The following is a 23,731-nucleotide window of genomic DNA, read 5'->3' as shown; positions in this document are numbered from 1 at the left end:
ACTTGTCACTCTAATATAAAGAAGGCGACTGGAAGATACATATATTTTTATGATGGAAAGAACAAAGAAGTGGTAATTAAAAATATAAAAATGGAAATTGTTCTTTCGCGACAAGTATTACAGTTGTTCTACATTTTATCAAAAAGAGTAACAAATGTCAAGAGCTCTCACTTTAGCAAGCATTAAACGTTTTCCATTACTGATGTTTGTGACATATAGATATCATGTATTAGATATGAATATATATGGTAGATATTGAGATGTATATATGGATAAGCCGTATAACGTTTATCAAATTATGGGTAATAATTCCGCGAATAAACAATTCAATTTTTTTTAATGTTTTAACAAGGAAAACTTGCAGCAAATACAATGTTCATACATTTATATAGCAGAAGGTGAATAAATATGTAGTGATCTCACTAACACTAGTCACTTTATTTAAATTGTTATTTGTCAAAATTTTTATTTACATTTATTTTAATACAAAAGATTTTATTTACATAAACCTAAACACCTAAATTAATTTAAATTATATCTACTTGTAATTGTTTATGTGTATTCAATAAATAAATATTCTAGGGTCAAACTGACATTGTACGCAACGTTTATTTTAGCAGTCTAGCTGCGACATTTGCTTGCCGGCCGGCTATGTAGGTCATGGCCCGCCGTCGCCCGCGCAACCCCCGCTCACTCAGTGCAGCGGCTGCGCCGGCGCGGGATCCAGTCTCGGTACGATTTTGACGCGGAGCGCATGTCAGTTTGCCCCTCAACTTTCTCGCATAAATACGTTGGTTTTAGTATAAGTTTTCCCATTCTACCCTCGCACCTTCTATTCTTTTAAAAAGCTTGCTACGTACCCACGCACGCATGCTTTAAATAACTTACTCAGAGAAAGCACTACACTCTAGAATTAAGAAATTGTTATTTATATACTATTACATAGAAAAGTTATCCTAACAAAGACGAGTTATAATTTTAAATACCATAAATGACAAAATTTTGGATTATACTGCTGCTCCAGTTGCACGTTTGTTTGTATTAAACCTTTTTTATTATAAGTATATATGTTATGTATGTATGTATGTTTAAGTATGTATGTCTATGTATGTTTATGTATATTTATGTTGATTTCTTTGTGAATAAGTTTTTTTTTTACACGTGAACTACCCTTTATAAGTACTATTATCTTTTCCTTACTATGGTTGTCTGTAAGAGATTGCCTTGTGTGATAAGACCGCCCATTGTACTTTTCTGTATATTATTGTATCTGTATATTATGTATGTTATCGTGTACAATAAAGAATATTAAATAAATAAAAAATAAATAAACAAGTTTGTTTATAATTACAATTATTTGAAAAATTGTTAAACGGTACGGGGGGGGGGGGTGTAGTGCCGTTGGAATCACTGTCTGTGCGGATTTCTCAGTCACGACGTTGCAGTGGTCGAGTAAGTATTGTCCGTTCGCCGTCGAGGCATTTTTTTTAAATTTTGTTCATATCTCATACATATATATTATTTGGTATACGAGGGATAAGTGATGGATCGAGTGTAAATTATATTCGTTCCTGGATGCAGGGATTCCGCTGCTTTGGCTATAAACACCCCACGGTTAGGATCCAATTGATTTTCAAGAATTCCCCAAAGCATTAAACTGGTTGAAAGCAGTTTACGTAAAAATCGCTCTTAATTTGAAAATGAGCATTTATTATCATGAAATTTTAAAGGGAGTTCAATCGTTAATTCTTTTTTAATTCAAATTGTCTGATTTGAAAAAAAAATATACAAAGATGTTCGGGTTTTTCGCTCTGTAAATTCCTTTTTATTGGAACGACTAGCCTTGTTTTCATTTAAATTGCCACTTCAATTAGCGAAACTGTCGTAACTAGTCTCTAAGAACCTGCCACCTTCGCGTTGCCCCAAGGTAATTGTTTGGTCCTCATTCACAAAAGGGACAAATAGATCATCTTTTGTCGAGTGTCAGCGGTGAGAGTTATCGAAGCATGATTTCGGATTTCAAAGACTTTTGCTGAGCCTGCGAGCTCATTCATTGAGCTCATCACACGTGGTTTCAACAGCATAATGCGACTGCACAAACGGCCGACCTCCGGTGAATTAGCTTCAGAAAGCTTTTTATGAAAAACTAATCAGTCGCTTTAGAGATATCTCGTGGCCACCGAGGACACCTGACTTAACTTTCCAGTGGCTTTATATGGAGCTAGCTCAAAGAAAAAAATAACAATAATAATTCCTATACTCTTAAATCTTTTTCGTTTACTTCGGCATGTGGCTTAGAACACAAAATTCTGTTTTGAACAGAGTGTGCAACCGTCGAAGGACATTTGGATGACATACTCTTGAAAAATAAAATCCGCATTTCTATACTATGTTCCAAGAAAACAGTTTAATTGAATCTTTTTCGTTTACTTCGGCATGTGGCGTAGAACACAAGATTTTGTTTTGAACAGAGTGTGCAACTCGTCGAAGGATATTTGGATGACATACTCTTGAAAAATAAAACCCGCATTTCTATACTATGTTCCAAGAAAACAGTTTAATTGAATCTTTTTCGTTTACTTCGGCATGTGGCGTAGAACACAAGATTCTGTTTTGAACAGAGTGTGCAACTCGTCGAAGGACATCTGGATGACATACTCTTGAAAAATAAAATCTGCATTTCTATACTATGTTCCAATGGTTTTATAAGAAATAAGTAAAAAATATTACATTGTTAATTTAAATTTGAAGACACTAATCTGCAAACAGACTTCCTGTAACAGTTTGAAAATGAAATAAATAATTTATAAAAATATATACTATTCAAACTTAAAGAAAGACTAGATCAAATATTTTAAAGTACAAAAACATATATGGACAAAAAGATCTTTATTTGGATAAAGACATCTATAAGAATTTTAAATATTTTGTTAAATATAAGAAAAAATTACCTCGACGAGTTTGTAAGTCTCAAAGTCTTGCAACTGTCGTTGGAAGCCGAGGTTAGGGTTGGCGACGGCTCGGCCAGCTCGCACTACCTTCAAAGCCTCCCTCCACGTTAGAGGAGTCACGGACATTATGTATGCGACAGCTACGGTGACGCTCCGTGACATGCCCGCTAAGCTGGATACACAGAAACGTTATTATAAAACAAATAAAAAAATGTATAGCTGATATTCATGAGGATGTCTGTAGAGGCGAAAGTAAAATACGTCGATCTTTGATATTAAAGTGCTCACTTTTTTGATTGGCATCAAATAAATATAAATCAAACATTGTTAAATTTTATTTAAAAGGAGTTGACTGAGTACTTTCCCGGCTCTTCTCAACGGATTAGCATTCCGAGCTAGTAATAACATACTCTCAGAGTGACTACACCGATCAAAAATGCGCGTAAATGTCTACTCGAATAAATATTTTTTTAAAATGTCGTTATATGTTAACATAGTTTTTTTATTTAATGGCTTCCAAATGATTATCTCTTAGTGTTATATTGCGGACTACACAAGCGAAATAATTCTTTATTATCAGATGTTAAACCGAAAGACCATGTTTAAGGGATGACGTTGCTAATAAAACGCTAAAAAAATTCTTTCTCGCTATCGATACCCAATAACAATTTGTAAGCGTTTCCTAAGTGATTCATATTCTCTCTTTTGGTCACTATTCTCTATATTTCTATTATTTTGTCGCATTTTCACTGCGTAAAGTTATCGAGGAACGAATTTACCGAAATCATTTATCTTTATTATGAGTTTCCTAATAATTCGTATAAGATTTTTATGGAAAAAAATACAATTACAAGTGCGATTTGCTTTAGCCATGACGTTTAATGAATAACAAGACAACGAAAATATCGTTGAGTATTTGTGGCATTAATCTTCAAAATTTGTGTTTTTCACATGATCTATTGTTTGTAGCCTGTTTCTGTGTTCTTAAAGCTACAACATTATTTATAACAGCAACAGTAAAATAGTACCAACAATGTTATGTATTAAAAGCCATTACAATTAACTGTGTTTTTAAAATAACCTTTATGTTATTGATTAAAGTTCAAATTGATTATTCATAGCTAAGACAGGACAATATCTATCAGGTCGACTAGTTTATAATAAAAATGTCAACAAATGGAATGAATACAATATATAGCATTTATTGTATAACCTCTTAACCAATTACATTAATACTAACCTTGTATAAAACCGTGTTCACATCAACCAGTTAAAATAAGCGCTTGAAAAAGTATGATCGTATTTACTATAAATTAAAATATCTGTAACATATCTGTAAGAAGATATACTAAACGAATATGCGCCTTACTCGTGATAGCTAATCGAACGTGAATATGACTTGGTAATATATGCCCTCTTGCTTTTCTTATAATTTAAGACCATGCAAAGCGTTTTATTGAAATAATTGAGAGAAATATTTCGTGACATGCATAACTTAGTTAGCAGCCTCCTTTAACGTAAAACTAAGCCTTAGAGCTCTTAGATCAAACACGAATCTTGGTAAACTACAGAACGTTGATAATGGGAAAGGTGTTGTTTCTTAAATGTCAATGAATATTAAACGCACCCAGCCTTTTGTCAGGCTGCGTATTTATGTTTGAGGTTCATTGTTGTTAGAATTGGTAAGGTCGGTTAGATTCAACTCTTAATTACAAATTGTGGACCTCCGATAAACTGATTAAAAGACGTAATCGTTTCCTCGGTTTTTAATATTTGACATATGATTACAGGTTTTGTTGGCTCAAAATCACTTTGGTTGAAATCTGTTTGCTTCTAATTGCTTTAGTATATCGTGATTTGTATTGCTTAGTAAGCTTCTAGAAAACTTAAAGGTTTTATTATTTTTGTCAGTTTTCTTCTTTCTTTATTCATTATTAAACATGACTATGTGATGTTTGCTGTTTGGCCGCTGGAAGCTTAAGATTTTGAACTGTCCACGGACAAACAAGCGCAGCGAAGGACGTACCCTCGTAAGGTGAATAGACAACTTTATTTAAGTAGTTCGAAGACTCTGGATCGACTTCCAGACGGTCTTATTGGATATCAAAAAAATACTGGTCAGTAAATAAAAAAAATCTATGCTAACGAAAGAATAAATAACGCTTGAATACTCACCAGTGTATAAGCACATTTCCATCGCGTAAACGCGCCGCATGTATAAAGTCGTTGCACAAACTGAAATACTGTGTGAGATTTTGATCCGGGGAATCCGATGCCATTATACAAAGGTAGTGTTTGTCCTGCGAAAGAAAATAAAGAGATTGTTACTCAACGCTGCTTCGTACTGTATTTTTCTCCACATTTTCTCTGGTGTATTTTATTTGTTTTAAAACTGAAACAGATACTAAACAATAGATATCACACAATATTTCTTGATAGATTCGTAGGTGGTAGCGTAAATAAATGAAAAATTTCATATTACCAAGGATTTCTAATCGCGTAATATGTTTTATTAGGAAAGTTAATATATTTTATAGGACTATTTACGAGCGGATATAAACCGGATATAAGACTTTTCATAGTCGCCTAAATAATCTATAATATAGGTTAAAATAAATTAGTCTATAATATTATGTACCGGTAAAAATTCAATATAGAATATAATCGGGCGATTATAATTAGATATCTGAAATTAAGAACTTGGCAATAGCTTACATGATTGACGTTGCAGAGGATCAATCTATTAAATATATTGAAGGTATACGGTAAAAACATAAAAAACGGGGCAGATACAAACAACATACTTAGTATTATTTTACTTTTATTAATGACAAAGTTTTCGTAATTTTTTATAAGCCTATAGTTTCTACATTTTATAATTTGTAAACATTTTTATACTGTACAGGTTAAATATCCGAGTACAATAAAAGAAATCTCACAATTATATCGTGACAATTTAATGAAAATTATTTAAAAAATTAAACAAGAAAATATAAAGGAAATATTAATATATCTGAAATCAATTAAGAACCCAAATTTAAAACAGGAAATTAAATAAATTCTTATTCGCCATTGGCTTAAATCGGTTTTCTGTCGTCCGGAAATTGGCTGGGAGATACCCGCAATGGCAACGATAGCTTAACTAAAGGTTTCTGTACGTGACAGATTCATAATACAACCATCTATCAGTATTCCAAGTTCTCTCTTTCATCGACTTTAATGTCGTCCGTTTATTTTTTTCTTACTACCCAAGTTAAGGATCCTTAATGACAATCCGTTGTACCGTTTACGGATAAAGATGTTAGCTGTGAACAAGATCGACAAACAACCTTATGAAGATCGTCGAGAGTAGCTGGATAATAGTTCCTCCCAACAGCAAGTATCGGGAAGAAGTATACCCAGAATAGAATTTCTGAAATGATGATGTCTCTTTTAAATTGTGATATATAAACGTAATATTGGCTAAATACAGTATATTAAAGAGGAAATAACTACAAAAAGAACTGCATTACTGTGAAACAGAATGCGTAAATTGAAAATTGAACAAATTTTGTTTAAATACAGTTAAATATGGTTCCGACAACATAGGTCGCGGGAAGTGACTGGATGCGAGCAGCGCAATTTAGATCACCGTGGCATGATGATAATGATTATGATGACAATTGAAATTCTTCCGTAGGTTGTGTGTCTAGAGTTTAATTGTCTAAATGAAAGCGCACTGTAACTAAAGCAAATATAACTCTATTTAATAATCATAAAGGATTTAACTTTTCAATATGAACCCATATTAATTAAAAGCATTGAAACGAATTGATTGATGACACCGCATTAAATCAAGCGAACAGTAGCAAACTCCATTTGCATAATGAATGCTCGAACAATCCGCTGCCGATAACAGCCGAGTCTCAGTCATGAAGCTGTCATACGTCTGCAGTCATAAAATTATAATTATGACTTGCGAATCTTTCGGTTTTACACTAAATGTAATTTAATCTAAAGGGTGATTATTAATCGATATACACGCTTTAAAGCGGTGAACGTATAGCTCATTTATTTTCAATTAATGTGCGGTACACCCTATCTTGAAATCAATGGTAACAGGAAAATAAATAACGCAAGGATAATCTAGTAAGGAAAATCGTTTTAAAAATTCGGATTATTATATGTCCAAATTAATTACTGCTAACTTTATGTCCCTGTAGAGTATGTACTGTCAGAAATTATTGGCGTGTCGTTTTCCAATAGAAAAAAAATTAAGTGACATAACTTATTTCAGAGTGATCAATTTATATAGGTTGATTGGGAAGAGATGTATAAGCTTTATGCTAACAAATTAGCTAGAAGATTGTAAACCTTTAACTAATCTCATTAATATAGGAATAATTGAAAGTAGTTCACGATAATTCCGTTGCATATCTCCCAGTGACGTTTATATTTTTCTAATTTAAGCAATGACAGCCTAATCGCAGTTTTAAAATTAATTCCAGAAATGTTTACACACTGAAGTAAAACATCTCAATGGTAGTACTAGCATTTGATATCAACTAATCCGTACTAGGTTTGCGTACTTCATAACAGCCGAATAACAAAGCCGATGACCAGTAAAAATATCCCAATAGTTACAACACACAAGATGGTTAACTATGTATAAAGTTATCACTTAGAAATATGTTACATGAATTTACTTTTTCTATTTGACAAGACTATAAAATCTATCAGTACAACGTATAACATACGTAATAAATTTGATTAAAAATTTAAGCTTTTCATGTACAAAACATGACATGGTCGAAAGTAACATTTGACTATAACAGTTACAAGGGCTGTCTGTTGTCAAATGAATATAGGTCAAAACGTTTCTATATATTTACACAGTAATTAACTTATGGTATTAAAAAATGTAATTAAATAATAAAAGCGGCGACACAGTTACAAAGTTTGTATTTGATGGTCTCATAGTTAAGTATGTGTAGCTTAATCAAAGTTTGAAGATTCTTAATGCGCTTAGGGAGCTCTTTGTTCAAGTTACGTCATTTGTTAAAGTAAACTTAAACTCGATTTACTTGTCTACTTGTCTTTATCACTTGTCGTTGCTATAATTTCGATTAATTATCATCATCATCACCTTATCAGCCAATAGACGCCCACTGCAGGGCATAGGCCTTTACCAGTCTGCCATGATGACCGTTCTTGCGTTGTTCATTCGTTGTCGGTCCCGTGGAGGGTCTATTTTGGCCAATACAATAATTCTAATTTCACCGTAATTTATTTATTCAGGATCGACATTGGTTGTAGAGAAACAAGAACATAACGAAAGATACATTATCGTACGATCAATATCTAGATGTCACCCTATTAAAAAAACTTAATAAAATTAGAAAACACAAAGACGTCGAATAGAACAGCGATTTACTAAGTTTACTGGCGATCAATTTGAATATTTATCATAATATTAAATAACCCGTCAGACGTGGTTCTGTCTTAGCTGCCAATTTGAACCTTTATTTAAAAAAATGTATAATTAACATGGCGTTTATTAAGTTTTTTGATAACCCACATTTTTAGTTCTATTTTTTGGAGTATTAAATAATAATAAAACTTTTCCAACACGGATACACGCGACGTACAATTGGTTATGATAAACATGAATTTTTAAGTTTGATGTCACAAACACTAAACGACTGTCTTTGTGATTTATCTTTCGGCATTCCCTAAGCAAGCCACACTGGAAATCGTAATTCCATAAGAACCTTTTGCGCCTATTAACAACATTAAAAAGGTTGTTAAAAAACTGAAACCGGTAAAGTTGTTCTCAAGTTATGGCATTCATTTAAGTTTGATTTTCCTACCATAAGTAATTCGTAAGGGTTGATTATGTCATTCCTCATAGCCGCAACGTCACCGCGTCAGCCGGTATATCGTTATACAAATACTTTTCTTTCTCCATGACTCCGTTGTGAAAACGGTGGCAGAATGTATGCCAGATAGGCATTGAATTGCAATACTTAGCTTCACCATGAATGGCCAGGTCACGGCTACTGAGTTCATCCACCATGAGAAGACTGGAACTAATTCAAAGGGTACCATGGTCCTCTAACTTGCTATGTGGAATAAGTACGTCTTTTGAATTCAACGGAACATTTTTGCCGAGAAAAATTGGTTGATGAGGTCCGGAAATTAACAAAGAGAACTGCGACGACGGAAATTGACGGAGCATTTCAACATTTCTTTTGTGTACTTAACGGTCCGGAGTCGTTATTGTTATATTCAGTCCGATTTTATCGTTCTCTTAATACGAGTATACTACACATTTCAGCTAAATAATGAAAGAGAGTTTTTAGATATGTCAGTGGTAAAATGTTGATGAATTTGGTTTATTTTTAACAAATTAATAAAATAGTCAGGTATGAATTGTAATCATTTCATAAGTTGGTTCGTAATTCAAATATAAGTTCATAAAAATAGCTTCAAATTTATTTAAATGACAAAAAACTGTTAAATGTTTAAGCAAAAAGTTAAAAAAGACACTTTTTTAAGTCTGTATGTAGCACGTAAATAAAAATTCATCGCCAAATGTGTAAAGCGCTAATAAATTTCTTAATGGGAGACGAAATGAATAAACTACGAGGAAAGTAATAAAAACAATACCATAGTTTCCTTGTACAAACGACAGAGTATATTAAAACACTGACCTTAGCTATCAAATATCATGTACATACAAAGCATAACAATGAAAATATAACATTATTATTAAAGTATTGCAGCAAACGAAATAGAAAACTTATTTTTATACGTAATTGCTGTTTATTATGTATTAAACATTAAATATAAAATACGTAAACATAAATATATATGTTACGTTAAAGATATTAATTTTTTTAAAATAGTTTTAGCTTTAAAAATCAATATAAAAAGAAACATGTGAAGAATTTTTAAAAAGATTCGTGAAAAAATATATATTTGGTGTTTCGTTTAAACTACACTTTTTGACTATACACTATGAGGATTTTTGAAAATATTTTTCGGTTCTTTTTTTCATGCTTTTGAATGAATACTTTGGATTTTTGTATGACAACTAATTTTTTTTTCTACTTTTAGATGCAACCTATGCCGACAATCTGACATTTGCAAAATTCCAGATGGCGATCTTGAATTTTGCAAATGTCAGATTTTTTCTGTGGTCTCGTCAGGAAATGCGGAAACTCCGCCATACCTCGCGAACTTCCATCTCGACTCTTTCTGGGAGACCGGTCGCGTCGGTGGGAGGGGAGAAGTTGCATGATTATAGATAATAATAAATTAATAATATTTTAGAGTGATAACTTTACACAGAATATTTGGTAATGAATGTTAAAGCTTTTACACGTATAGGTAATCAATCTGTGTACGGCCCATTACGTTTGACGTACGTCTGTCGGTTTATACTTTAACATTCGCTTTATATTTTATAAGAACGTTAATTTCCGTAAAATTTATGCAATCAGAAAATTGGCACAGAATGTAAATTTGGTTTGGCAGTAGAAGCGCAGCAAGGCCGATCCCCCGGAGGATGCGACTGGCGAAGCGCTTTTATTGATTGAATGCACTGCTCGAGCTGAAACAGACAGGTGGACGAGTTTTCGCTGGTTTCCAAACATTTTTACAATACTAAGAAGAATTAATGTAAAACTGACTTAAGAAAAATTGTTCCATTGAATATAAGAAATGAGTAACCGTGTATGAATGATTTTCGTGCAGACTTGTATTTTGTAAATGTTGCTATAATCGCTTATACGCAAACCTATCGTTATGTTACGGATTTATAAAAATTATATGATTTTTACTGTCTTGTAACAAATATGTGTAAGATATACAATAACATTATTAAAAATGTTAATAATAGATACTTTTATTCTCAAATAAAATAAAAATTAAATTAGATTTTAATTCTGTAACCTTATAAAATTGTATAATGTATTAAAGAATACATTGTGATTTTTCTATAATATATATGCATCTTAGATTCATTACCTTATAATTTTAAAAAATAATACTGTTTGTCATTATCTTTTGGCTGCTTTTGGCCTGATTTATAAAATATAAATTAAAAAAAATGAAACGTTTGGCGTTTTATAGACATAAAAATTACTCAAATTTAAAAATAATCTCGTAAACACTCGAGACTGAAACCATTAGGTTGTCCGATGCCATAAACGTCGTTTCGATAAAAATATAATAACTCCTTTAAAATAATTTCCGTTCAACATTGGCAAATTGCTTTTCCGTCAGGCGGAAATTGCTAAAATTGTGGTCTCTTCGACAGGGCAATCAATACACAGTTTTGCTTAACACAGAGATTTTTATATTTAGCGCGCTATACTACACTCAATATTTGTTAGTTGGTGTCTTTATATATTTTGTTTCATTGGAAGTCGGCTAACGATATTTTACACAGAAAACAAAGTACTATTTTTAACATATATAAGCAAATCTCTTATTGAAACTGTTAGAATTGCCTTACAATGCTATGAACACATCTCAACTAAATAATATTGACTAGCAAATGCTGGTAAGCATATTATAAATTTATAAGTAAATGGCAACATTGAAGTGGCAGTAGGCAGGCCCATACCGCGTAGAACAAATGGTCGCTGGTGCTCAAAGTTAAGGTACCACGGACTGGCAAGCGTAGTGTAGGATATTCGCTCAAAAGGTGGACACGCACATTTCCAACAAATGCTATTGGATATGTTCTATGAGTGAGGTCTATTTCCAGCATAGACATCTTATGGCTGAAAAAACGATGATTATGAAACGAAAGTGAAAGTAGAGTATTAAAAATCAATATACCTATTTAGATAATAATCCCAGAAAACCTCAAAAATGCCATCCTAGTTAGAATTTAATCCCTGCAAATCACTCACATTAGTGTAAGTTATTCGCTTGAATTACCGCGTGGATGCAACTCCAGTGACGGGCTTGATAAAGAGACACTTAATGCCTCTTGTCTCGACTACACAGCTAGAAGTTGCTAATGCGCATGTAATATTAATTGTATTATACTTAAGTCAATTAAATTTTACATACACTATACGTATACATAAAAGATTTATCATAAGAGTAGATTCATCACGATATTTCTGGAACCATAATGTTTAAAGGTTTGTAATTTGGTAAGAATATTACTATTGCCGTGTAGAAGTCAGCTAAGAATGAATTTTATGAAATTGTACTGACGAGGAGGGTTGAAGACGCTTTCATTAAAAAAAACCATTTTATTTCAAACTATAGATTTTTAATTAAAAATATCTAAGAAGGGTTTTAATGAAATTACATCTACAAATGGCAGTGCGATCCTCGAAGCCAGAAGATAGTAATAATAAAAATAAGCCCAATTCTCAAAAGACTATAAATATTTGTTATAAAATTTTCATTTATCTACAAACTGCTAACGGAGAACTAGTGGAATAATAATCAAGTTTTTAGACAAACAATTTCACATTGATTTTACATTCATGAATGATGCATTCATTTATCTACCTCGCCTATTTCAAAAGCATCATTCTACAGAGTACGGGGGCATTACGGTCGACCTTTCAAAGAACTATTCAAAAAATATTCTTGACTTTTTTAGTTTATGCACGAAATGTTTTTTTGTTGCTTTTCTAACCTTGTGTTAGATAAACAGCAAAAAACCTTCTAATGAAACTTATGCATTGTACTAATCGGTAATAACAGCATGTATGAGGTTTCCAAAAGTTTTGAAAGCTGAGCGTGAATAGACGATAAATTAAAAATGTGTGTCACGAGTATAAAGGAGGTCGCTTGCACCTTGAGAATCTTACCTCGTAAATAGTATAATAATTCAGATGACTAGTCTGAATACCTATTACACAAAGCTGAAATCCAAACTACACAAAAGTTCTCACATGCAATAATTATAGAGAATAAGTAATATAAAATGGCAACTTTATAGATGAACTTTATGTTGTACAAATAATATTTGTAACAAAAATAAATACACGAAGTACACATTGATTTAGGCAATACTTCTTTTTACTATAAGTATTGTCTTGTTTCTTTGTATTTATGTGTATGATTATTAATGTATTTAAAAAGTCAGTATTGTTTACATTTTACATATATTTATTTTATTTAATAAATATTAGTAAGCCTGGTAGCCCAGCAGTAGAAAAGCTTCGATCGTAGGTTCGACTTCCAGATAAAATCTTAAAAAATTCACACTTTCTTCATTGTTCATATAAGATTGTCACGACATTAGCCTCCTCTATGTACCATAATACGACACTGTGATCGTCATCACGCCTGCTAAGCGTGACGAATGTGATATATTTCCTCATAGACATCTTTGAGAGAGGTCTACGCCTTCCAGTGGGCGCCTAAAAGCTGAGACGACGAAATATTAGTAAGCACACCCACTCTCCCACTTTTCTACAGTTGTGATTCCTTCATATGGATGTCGAAAAGAGAATTTTCCTAGCGATCAGATAACCTACTTTTACACTAGCAGTATAATTATATGTATTTTTGTTGGAAGTTGATTTAGAAGAAGTGTCAAAATTAAAATCCACTCGCAGCAATCTGCCACTTTCGTAAAGTACTGGATAATAGGATCTGATAATTATTAAATGAAAGTAATTTTAGTTTAGTTTACATAGATCAAACTTCATTTAAAATGTATATTTATCGTATAACAATGTATGTGTTTATGGTCAGCCAAATTTATATTACATTTTTGTTTAAAAAAAAAAAACCCTGGGTACGTGGAAATGTATAAAAAAGTTAAATATTTATGGGTTATAAAAGCAAGAAAATAGCGAAAACTCATTCAACAATTGAAAATGTTTCAAATAAAGATAGCAATAAACTGTACTGCTAGGCCTTCATGAATATTCAGCGAGGATAGTCCCTTAGCGCCTTTTTTGTGAACAGCTGTTACTAGCGCTTTATTGGAAGATAAATCCTTTTCGTGATTTGATATGCAAATTTTCTGTTTTTAATCAACTTAACAATTGGTAATTATTTTCTTTATAGGTAATATTAAACATTTTTAAGTATATACTAAGTTCATAAAACCACTTTTACTAATATTACAAAAATCATTAGGTATTTCTAACCATCACCATTTCAGCTGTAAGACGTTCACAGTTTGACATTAGCCTCCCCTAGAAGCTTCCAATGTAATCGGTTGGCATGCAGCGTCTTGCGACTACTATCATTGTTATTTGAGATCAACATTTATTGATAGAACTATCAGATGTAACAAAAAAATTTTCGTTAATAAATTCAATATAAAACATGGTCTAAATCATGGTTTTCCAAGGAAATGGAACCGCCATCTAGTGAGTTTTAATGAGCGTAAAATTTTATGTCATCTGCTAGTCCAAATGCAAACGGTAGGGTAGTAAAATATCTTTGTTATTATCAAAATACTATCACACCGAAAAAACCATATTATTAGAGAGAGAAAGCGAGAGAGAGATTAAAATACTTATTTGTGATTGTTAATAGACAATATACAGTAGTATAATATTAGTATAATGAATTATTTTGTAAAAGGAAGTGTTGAAATATTTTTTACTTTTGATTAAAGCATAGTTCATAAAATTGGGTACATATGAACTAAATTAATCTAAGGTAATTTTAAAAGATAGCGTATATACAGATGGCGCTATGTACTATCATCATTTGGTTATACGGCGCCACGTTTTCTTCATATTAAGAGTGATAGGTTAAGTGGTGAATATTGCTCATCACTCATCATAAATCTTTAAAGCTTTTACACCTATTTTCACTCATCCTATCAAAAACGATATCTCTGAAATACGTTACATTACTTTATTTTTTCCATTCGTTTGCGGCAGGCTAATTACTTCTGATAGTACAAAGTATGTAGGGACAAATAGTAAACTGTAATCACCTTTAAAAAATAAAAATAGTAATTCGTATTTTAAAGACACTTTTTTCGCTGCATTAATATTACGTTATTTATTATTATTTAAACTATTAACTCTTGGATACCGTACATTTGTTGATATCAATTGAGCTATAAATTTCACATTTTCAATAAAATTTCAAAGTTTGTATAAAGAGCAGCTATTTATATTAAAAAGAAAACATAAAAAATAATAAGAAAACGGGATATTTCATTAATACACGTCTCATTTGTTTAAGCTATTTTCAAATTTATATAGACGTAATGTTGTCGATAACTATATGATGTTTGTTTGAATAGGACCTAATTATAGGCCAAGGGGACAAAGCAGTGTATGTATGTTAGTACTTAAGTAAATTTAGAGGTAACAGGTTTGTGCGGTTGATGAACATACAGTAATGAAGTTGGTTACGCCATTCGGGCTGCCGGAAATTAATTAATTTAGATTGTAGCTCCTGAACGTTAAATTTTAGTACGTCGAGTTCACCGCATTTAACAATGTATGGACACTTCATCACGTCTGTATGTACACAATTTATTTTGTGGATATGAATTTCTTGAGACTGTAATTTTAAATATTCTTTCATTCATTCACTTATGTCAGCTGTTGACAACTCCAAAAATAAGCACAATGACTATGATCTTGACTTTGTCTTGGTTACGACTAGTAAACCTTTCGGCCCCAACGGCCATCGGCTGTACGAGCGTACCACACCCGCTGACATTTAAGATGAGCAATTCATAAAGCAACGTCGGCCACTTTGTTTCATACGCAGATTTCGTCGCAGCGAAACTCCCAGCCCTTTCCATTGCTCGCGAACACGTTTCGGATCTGTGTGCTATCACACGACTTTAGTCTTAAAACATTGCCTTATTTCGTTAGACATATTACATTTATACAGGATAATTCGTAATAAGTGTAAAAATTTTAAAGAGGTAAATGTATAGGTCATTTACTCTCAATTAATTTATAGTACACATACGCATTTTCTTATAGTTTACACCTAATAAATATCTATGGTTTCATAAATAATAATTAACCTAATGACACTGTAGTAAGAAAAAGCTTTTTAAAAATTTGGATAAGTACATATTAATAATTAATTATTGTTTACTATTTGTCCCTGCAGACTCGCATTCTAATTGAAAAAAAAAAAAATTAATGTAATATATTTCGAAGTGATCACAAGTGGTATTTGAATATGTGTGGAAAATTTAAAAATTTAGAGAATCTTGATCTATCATAAATAAATATTATATAAATAATAAAACTAGTTCGTTCCTTTTTTACACAAGTAATGTTCACTCAGATAACTATCGAAACCTTACAATAGTGAAATTCGCGCAATGCATGTGTGTAATTGTTTGTTTATACCTAACTGTACAATGTGTTCTATCAATTGAAATAGTCACATAGACTCAAAAATTGCCTCTGGGTGTAGGTCAAGTTTTCTGCTGCAAATTGTCTCTTAAGTAAAGCATTTTTATATAATACTTCAATTTCTCGTCGTTCCTAATTTTTGCTGCAGTAAACTTGGAACATGTTGCCGTGTGGAGCTATTTCACAGAAATTGTAAAGGTTATGATATTTGATCTTTGATGAATCGCTTATTTACATTGAACTAACTTTAGTTCAGTATCAATAGTATGTATATATATATATATATATATATATATATATATATATATATATAACATTATTTGAGTAGTCCTTTCTTGATATTAACTTAACATTACCAAAAAAATTCTGAAGAGACCGAAACAGGTGGAAATCTGAAGGCGCAAGGTTTTGGCTGCAAGGCGGATGTACAACTATCTCCCAGTCAAACTATTTTTTTTTCTCGACCTTAATATTTAAGTTATTCGTGTTCTAACGTCAAACTCAATGCACACCGTATAATAGCTTGAAAAACACAAATAATATTTATTTTTAGGTGTTCTAACTTCAAAACGGATTCCAATTTTAAACTGGCCGAAGAAGTAATCGTCTGGAGTGGCAGTAGGTGGGGCACATCGCTTTTACATCCGACGACTGTTAGGGCCGAAAGTTCTATAGTGGTCACCACGAACCGAGAGAAGCGGCATGGATAGACTTTTCCCCACGTGAAACATGACAGCCATGGTCGCGAGAAATCGCCGAATTCGAGCAACACAAGACCGATCATTATAGCGATCTTTAGGGGACAAATATGATTAGAAGTGGGAATCTATCGACTGACATAAATGAATCATTTTTTTTACAACATTTACATACCCGCCTGCTTATGTTGACTGGTATAGAAGCCTATACTATAAAATATTAAGTTCGCAGTCCCACAAGTTCTATAAAAAGTAAGTAAATAAATATTTCTGAACATACTTGTTAAATTAAATAAAATGAAATATACATAGGCACAAATCCTTAAATAGCAAAATTGTACATGAAGGTTATAACTTCAGCGTTACTTACTTTGGCGTTCGCACAACCGAGGCTTAATGGAAAGTCGTTAAACTTATTTTACGATTCGTTTGCTTCATATGACGATTAGACTCGGGATTATATGTAATCTGATTTATTTTCTTAAAATACGACCAAGGGAACCTTAATTTATACAACGTAAATACCGAGTATTATTATATTTACAAAGATATTATTGAAAACATCAAACATTTTTTTTACTTAATGTGTAAAAACACCTGTTCTCTCTTGTAGAGAAAACAGGTACATTTATAACAGTTTACCCTCGAGGACTGAGCTACCCATCTCGGGTCATCGAAGTCGGAGAGGCCGACATCGTCGACGACATCAAGGGTTTGCTGGAATATCTTCAGAAGTTGGGTTGGCCTGAGTAAAGATAACCCCGACGCAAAATGAGCGCAGTATCACTTGGTTGCTGAAAGCCTACAGAGACAAAAGAAGATAAGAAAGGAAATTTAGAACTATTTAACAAAGCTTGCGGAAATTTAGGTTATGAATGTCCAATAGCACCGATGAGAAGCGACTTGCATACAGCGTCTTCCAAGGGCCCTAACAAGGGCCTTATCTACCCGTTGGTTCCACATCAGAACCATAAAGCCCTAGCGGCTATTTTCCGCACGAAATTCAGGTAATTACTCGTATACTAAATTCGCTAGACAGAGTTAATACCCCAAAACGTACAACTTATCTCATTCATTTGTATTAACAAGACAAGGATGCGTTTACAAGCATGTCGCTTTCACGGTTCGGACATACCACAAAGTAAATTAAAACATATGTTAAAGGCGTGTTATAATTAGTCTTGTTGTATACGAAAGTTAAAACTTATTGTTTTTAACAATCTTTGTCTTATTCTATTGGAACATTAAATCAATAAATAAAGTGACAAACTTGAAGAGATATTTAATTATTTTTTTAATTTAGATATTGCAAACGGCCAGGAAATTTTGAGAGTATGAAATCTTTTGAGGCAACTAGTTATTAATACAATAACTGTGTTTTAATATTAAACTGCGAATTTAATGTGTATATTACTTTTCTATAAATAGTGTGTAATAAATAGCCCATTAAGCGCGTTTGGACCCTTATTAAAACATCCAAGTGAACCATCTAAAATTGATAGGCGCAGAAATATCCCAGAACTTTATGAAGGAGACGAAATTAATGTCTGTTTGAGAAGGTCGTTTAATATATTTAGGCTTACATTAAATGTGCTATAAAATTGAAAATAAAACTTTTTAAATTGAAACATTTTTTTATGTTTCATTGAACAATGTTACCAAATGGTTAAGGTGTACAGTTTATGATAGTAATACAAGATTAATTCACGTATACACTGTATGAATTGTATAACAACCTTTTTGCTTCACACATTCAGAGAAAACAAGGAAACATCATAAATTATCTCCACAAAAAGAAACCCAAATGATATGCGATATTATTGGTTATTCTAAATATGTAATGAATAAAGGGCTTAAAACTGTATAATTTTTATTTATTACACACCTGTACTACTCAGCATTAATTTCGTTATGAAATAGAACTAAACATTTTTAAAATTAATCAACTATAATTTAATTGCGCAAGAGCGAAATTTTTTACCTATATATGCCACAAGACATTATAACGTATCATTATATGTTAAAGTTTGCAGTTTCATTTATTAACATCAAAATATCTAATGCGACGAAGGAATTTTTTTTCAATTGGTTAAAACAAATATAATCTGTTACATAAATCAGTTTGTTAATAACAACAAAGATTTTGTGAGCATATTAATAATTTTTCATATGTGATAGACGGAACAATGCATTTACAAGCTGCGGTCACCCGAGGGACCTATGATAGAGTGGAGCACATATATTTCGAATGTAGTTCAAAGGCTGTTGATTTTGTGTAAACTAATGAGCGTATGTTTCAAATTGTCTGTTTATGTCAGAAAGTAAAATCGAAATTCAGATATCATCACGAACATTTATTATTATTTTTTTAAATACACTTTATGTTAAACTACTTTTACCAGATAGTCGTAATTCTATAAAATAGCAAACTCATTGGCTACAAACGACGTGCTTAGTTTGAATAAAAGGAAACTTCCACCGTCTTTGGGAGTTGAAGCTCAGAGTCTGTTTCTCACTAGTCATGTTTCTATAAATAGCAATTCTATAATAAAATGTGTCGACACAATTTTTTTCGAATAATTGATATTTTTGTTATTTCTACAGGTTATAATCAAATAAAAAAATGATTATGTCGAAAGATCAATTCAATGTTCTGGAAATGATCTCATCTTTAAACATATTTTCATAATCTGAGATACTAAAAGAGGAATAAATGTAAGCGTTCGTTTCAACCGTGACATCGTAAAAAATTAATATTCATGATTTCAATGAATAATCTATCTATCGCTTTATTTATTTTCACTGTATGTTTCTAATGTTTAGTTTTTTTGTAACTTCATCAACATCATAGGTGCTGCATGCATCTCCTTCCATAAGTATCATTTTGAAATTCCTTGAAACAAATTTTTCTTTCTTCTTTAACTAGGGTATAAGAAAATTTCTTATCTTTGCTCAAACAAAGGAAGTAAAAGTCAAGTGACACTCTTGAACAGGAACAAGATTCTCGATTACCAAGTAATTTCTAGTGTCATCAGAAAAATATCGGATAACATTCTGCGCGCTAATTTAGAAATTAATAAAAAGTTTCCATACTTGATCTCAGACTAGAACCGGCGTATTCAACTAGGTATGATGTTAGCAATGTGATGTAATACGTTTTACGTTAAAACAGTTGCTTCCGTGCAATGTCTCTGAATTATTATGTTTATCAAATAAGAATTTAAGAAGTTCATTAAATAAACACTTGTTAAAAATCCTGTTATAATACAAAAGCTTTTGTAAACCGATAATAAAGCTTGAGAATGAATCTCCAAATACTGTATTAAATAAATTGTAAAAATGGCCACAAAAACCCTGTGAGTTAGTTGTAAATTCTACTTAGATAAGGACATATTTGAAAACATCGTAGCTTCAAGTTAAAAGTAACTCAAGACCTCACAGGGGAAGCTTAATCTGATTCTCATTTTTGTCAAATTGGGCTCTTTTGGGTCTTCTCATGACGTACATCGATGCTCATTGAACATGACGTTGTGTAGATAAAATATGAACATAAAAAGTTATATAAATGCATGATAAAATTGTGAAAACGCATTTAAATATTATAAAAGAATGTTTTATAAATGGTTCAGTTTGAGCCAAGCGTGAGGATAGTATAAACGGATTAAATATATGACAATAATAATGGTAATTTAATCATAATTTTACAACAGTAAAATAATACGTAAGAATAGACTGACAAAACAAACGAACATGCACAACTGCATCGCGACACAAACTGTCAATATAAAAAGTATAAATGACAAATAAACATATATAGAGGTTTTAAATGATCCAGTCAGTCGCCAACATTGTAAACGTGTCCGTTTTTATGTCAAAGAATGAAAGTTTTAGTTTAGTATGATTCAAGTACGGAATACGTATGTGTGATAAATATCGGAAGTGCAATAATAACGGAACTGTTTAGATAAAATTTGACTTGTGATTAATAAAATGCTCAAATAATAAATCAGAACTACGAGTATTTTGGTTTATTCCCGGTGAGAAAAATTCAGTTGTAATCAATAGCCAGCAGCGTGAATAGTAAGCATTCAAAAAATGTCCCCGGAATAAATTTTGAAGAGGGTAGTGCTAGATACTATATTTCATTTATTCTAGGTGGAGGTCGGTCCTCACTGAATATTCATTGAGCTTACTCAGAGCTTCTAAATTACTTGCTGCGCTTGGGGAAATTTGTGATGTTTGCCCCGGTGTGTGAAGTGTTCTGATTGTACAATCTTCACTAATCTGACACAAGTTATTATGATTAGTAAACATGAGCAAAAAGCTTTAAAGCTACATGTGATTCACACCTATTACAATCAATATGTTACAATATTTATTTTTTCAATTGGTATGCGACTGGTTTATAATTTTTGGGAGTACAATATCTGTACCTATAGATAGAAAACAATAACAAATTTTAATAGACAGTAATCCGAATTTTGACTCTTTTTTATTATACTTTTATTAAGTTATTCAGTATTCCTAAAAGCAATGACGTTAAAAAAAAATAAATGCCAAACGTCTTTCTTATCGCTAAACTGGAAAAGTGTTCTATGTTTTTTTTTTCCTATTTTCTTTGTTACTGCTTAACCATATGATATGTACGAAATTGTCAATTTGTTTATGTAGTATATAAATTAATATGTACTATTTAATATTTATGAATAACCATAAGTAACCAAGAAAAATAGATAAGATAATAATTTTAATATGCGTTTAAAAATTCCGCTGTTGATTTTCAGCATGGTAAAGAGGCAGCTACCTAAACAGCCTCTTTGTTACGGAAATCTAAAATAAAACCATAAGAGAATGTAAACAATTGAATTTTAGTTCTATTAATCCTATAGCCTTCGGAGCGATAAAGGCGGGCGTTGGCCGTATCTTTATCGGATACAAAATCGGTTTAAGTTTTATATCTACAAACGATTGGTATACATTTAAAGTTGAACTTTCTTTAAACTATATAGTTTTCAAAGAGCATTCGAAAGCGAAATAACCCTTTCGTTTGAAACGGTTCACATTCAGCCGAGCTCTTTTTCTAGTGATAAACGTGATGAATGAAAGAGGTCCGATTCGATTAGGTTTTATTGTTATTTAGTAACATTGCTACGTAACTAATACTTGCCCTTGTATTCTAAAATATTTGAAGCAATATTAGAACTGTTATTAAATGTCACGACATTTAATTGACTCTCTGCAAACGAAAAGCCTCTTTATGCATTTAATATTGTGAAATATTTATTGACGAATTTTCGACACATTTTCGCAGAGTGGTTTTGTATCGACATATAAACACTTCATGCATTTAATTTTCTATTTCATTATTCATTATTATTTTTAATACAAAATAAAAAAAATCTTATAAGCATGAGTTACATTATAGGAATATATGACATATTCTTGATCAGATTCTTAATATCACAATATCACATATAATATAACAATTTTTAAATAGAATACTAAAGATCTTAATATATCTAAATAATTAAAAAAATGCCTCTTGTATTGATTATCCAAATATATAATTCCATTGTCCGAGTTTTCTGAAACTGTTATACAAGATGATTGATTATAGATGTAAAAGCTTTAAATGAGTGAATGTATAGTTCATTTGTCTGCAAAAAACTTTAACTTATAAGTATTAGCCTTTGTATGTACAATCATCCTGTATCCTGTGATCACTTTGGAATATGTTACATCAATTTACTTTTTTCTATTGAAATGTTACAGTTCAATAGTCTCTTGCAGTACATAAATTGCAAAGACAGATAGTAAACAATAATTCATTTTTAAATGTAGTAGTAATCATTACGTTATTTAATATTTCTGAAACCATTGATTTGTATAGGGTGTACCATACGTTAATTGACGGCAAATGAGATATTCATTCACGTCTCTAAAGCTTTTGCAGCTATAACCAATCCAGGTTGATTTATCCTTTAACAATAATTTTTTTTCGGTTAGGTTGCATCATTTTGCTCAATGAATCTTTTGATGTATAATAAATAATTACACATAGTATCCAAGTAATTTTCTAATTTAACCATTCAAGACATATTTTTACTCATAATGTTTATTAAATATCAAAACTATTACATTAGTACTATCTTCACAATCTAAATCCATAACGATACGGAACGGGCTATGGTAGCCCAGCTGTAAAGAACTGAGACATGTGATCGTAAGTTGAAGTTCGATTCGCGGGTTACATTCTTATATAATTCACACTTTGTGCAATAATTATACAGGATTGCTATTGCTCACAAAAAAATTCAAGAGGATGAGTTAGAGTGCCTTCTGCGTACCATAATACCATACTGCGATAGCCAACCAGCTTGCCAAGCGTGGCGATAATATTATATCGTACATACTCGTAATTATCGTTTGGGGCTATGCTCTGCAGTATGCGTCTGTGGCGAACGAAAATGTTTCGCATTAAAATAGACTACTTCCTGCATCGTATGCTTTAACATCCCGTAATAAAATATTATGAGGTAGACGCGCTCAAAGCGAATCAATAAGCCGATTGAATAAATAATGTACTATAGTTATAATTCCCACCAGAGGTGTACTATTTTGTGTTTCATAGAGTACAAAAGTAATTCAGTGCATTTCGCTCTTCTAGTATATTTAGATAAAAACTCTCATAGCATTTATCAAACACCGCTAAGCAGAAACTCAATCTTATAATCGAGGTTTCATTACACGATTTAATTTTCAAAAG

At 31.7% G+C, this 23,731-nt stretch overlaps 1 protein-coding gene across 1 annotated transcript in view; it reads right to left on the bottom strand.

Annotated features, from left to right (window-relative positions):
- Positions 1-23,731, bottom strand: part of LOC137919429 (dual specificity protein phosphatase 22-like) — a 58,893-nt gene that overhangs the window by 9,529 nt on the left and 25,633 nt on the right. The window contains exons 3-4 of the mRNA XM_068762503.1: positions 5,127-5,251; positions 2,952-3,123 (exon numbers count right to left, since the gene is read on the bottom strand). Of these exons, the coding sequence (XP_068618604.1) occupies positions 2,952-3,123; positions 5,127-5,251 (297 nt within the window). The remainder of the gene's footprint in view (positions 1-2,951; positions 3,124-5,126; positions 5,252-23,731) is intronic.

This window comes from Battus philenor, unplaced genomic scaffold (assembly GCF_028537555.1).
Source record: "Battus philenor isolate CCGP_79_NKW_IND1 unplaced genomic scaffold, ilBatPhil1.0.hap1 SCAF_16, whole genome shotgun sequence".
NCBI classification, from domain to species: Eukaryota; Metazoa; Arthropoda; class Insecta; order Lepidoptera; family Papilionidae; genus Battus; species Battus philenor.
Note: the sequence above shows the minus strand (reverse complement) of the source record. Positions and strands in the feature narration are given on the sequence as shown.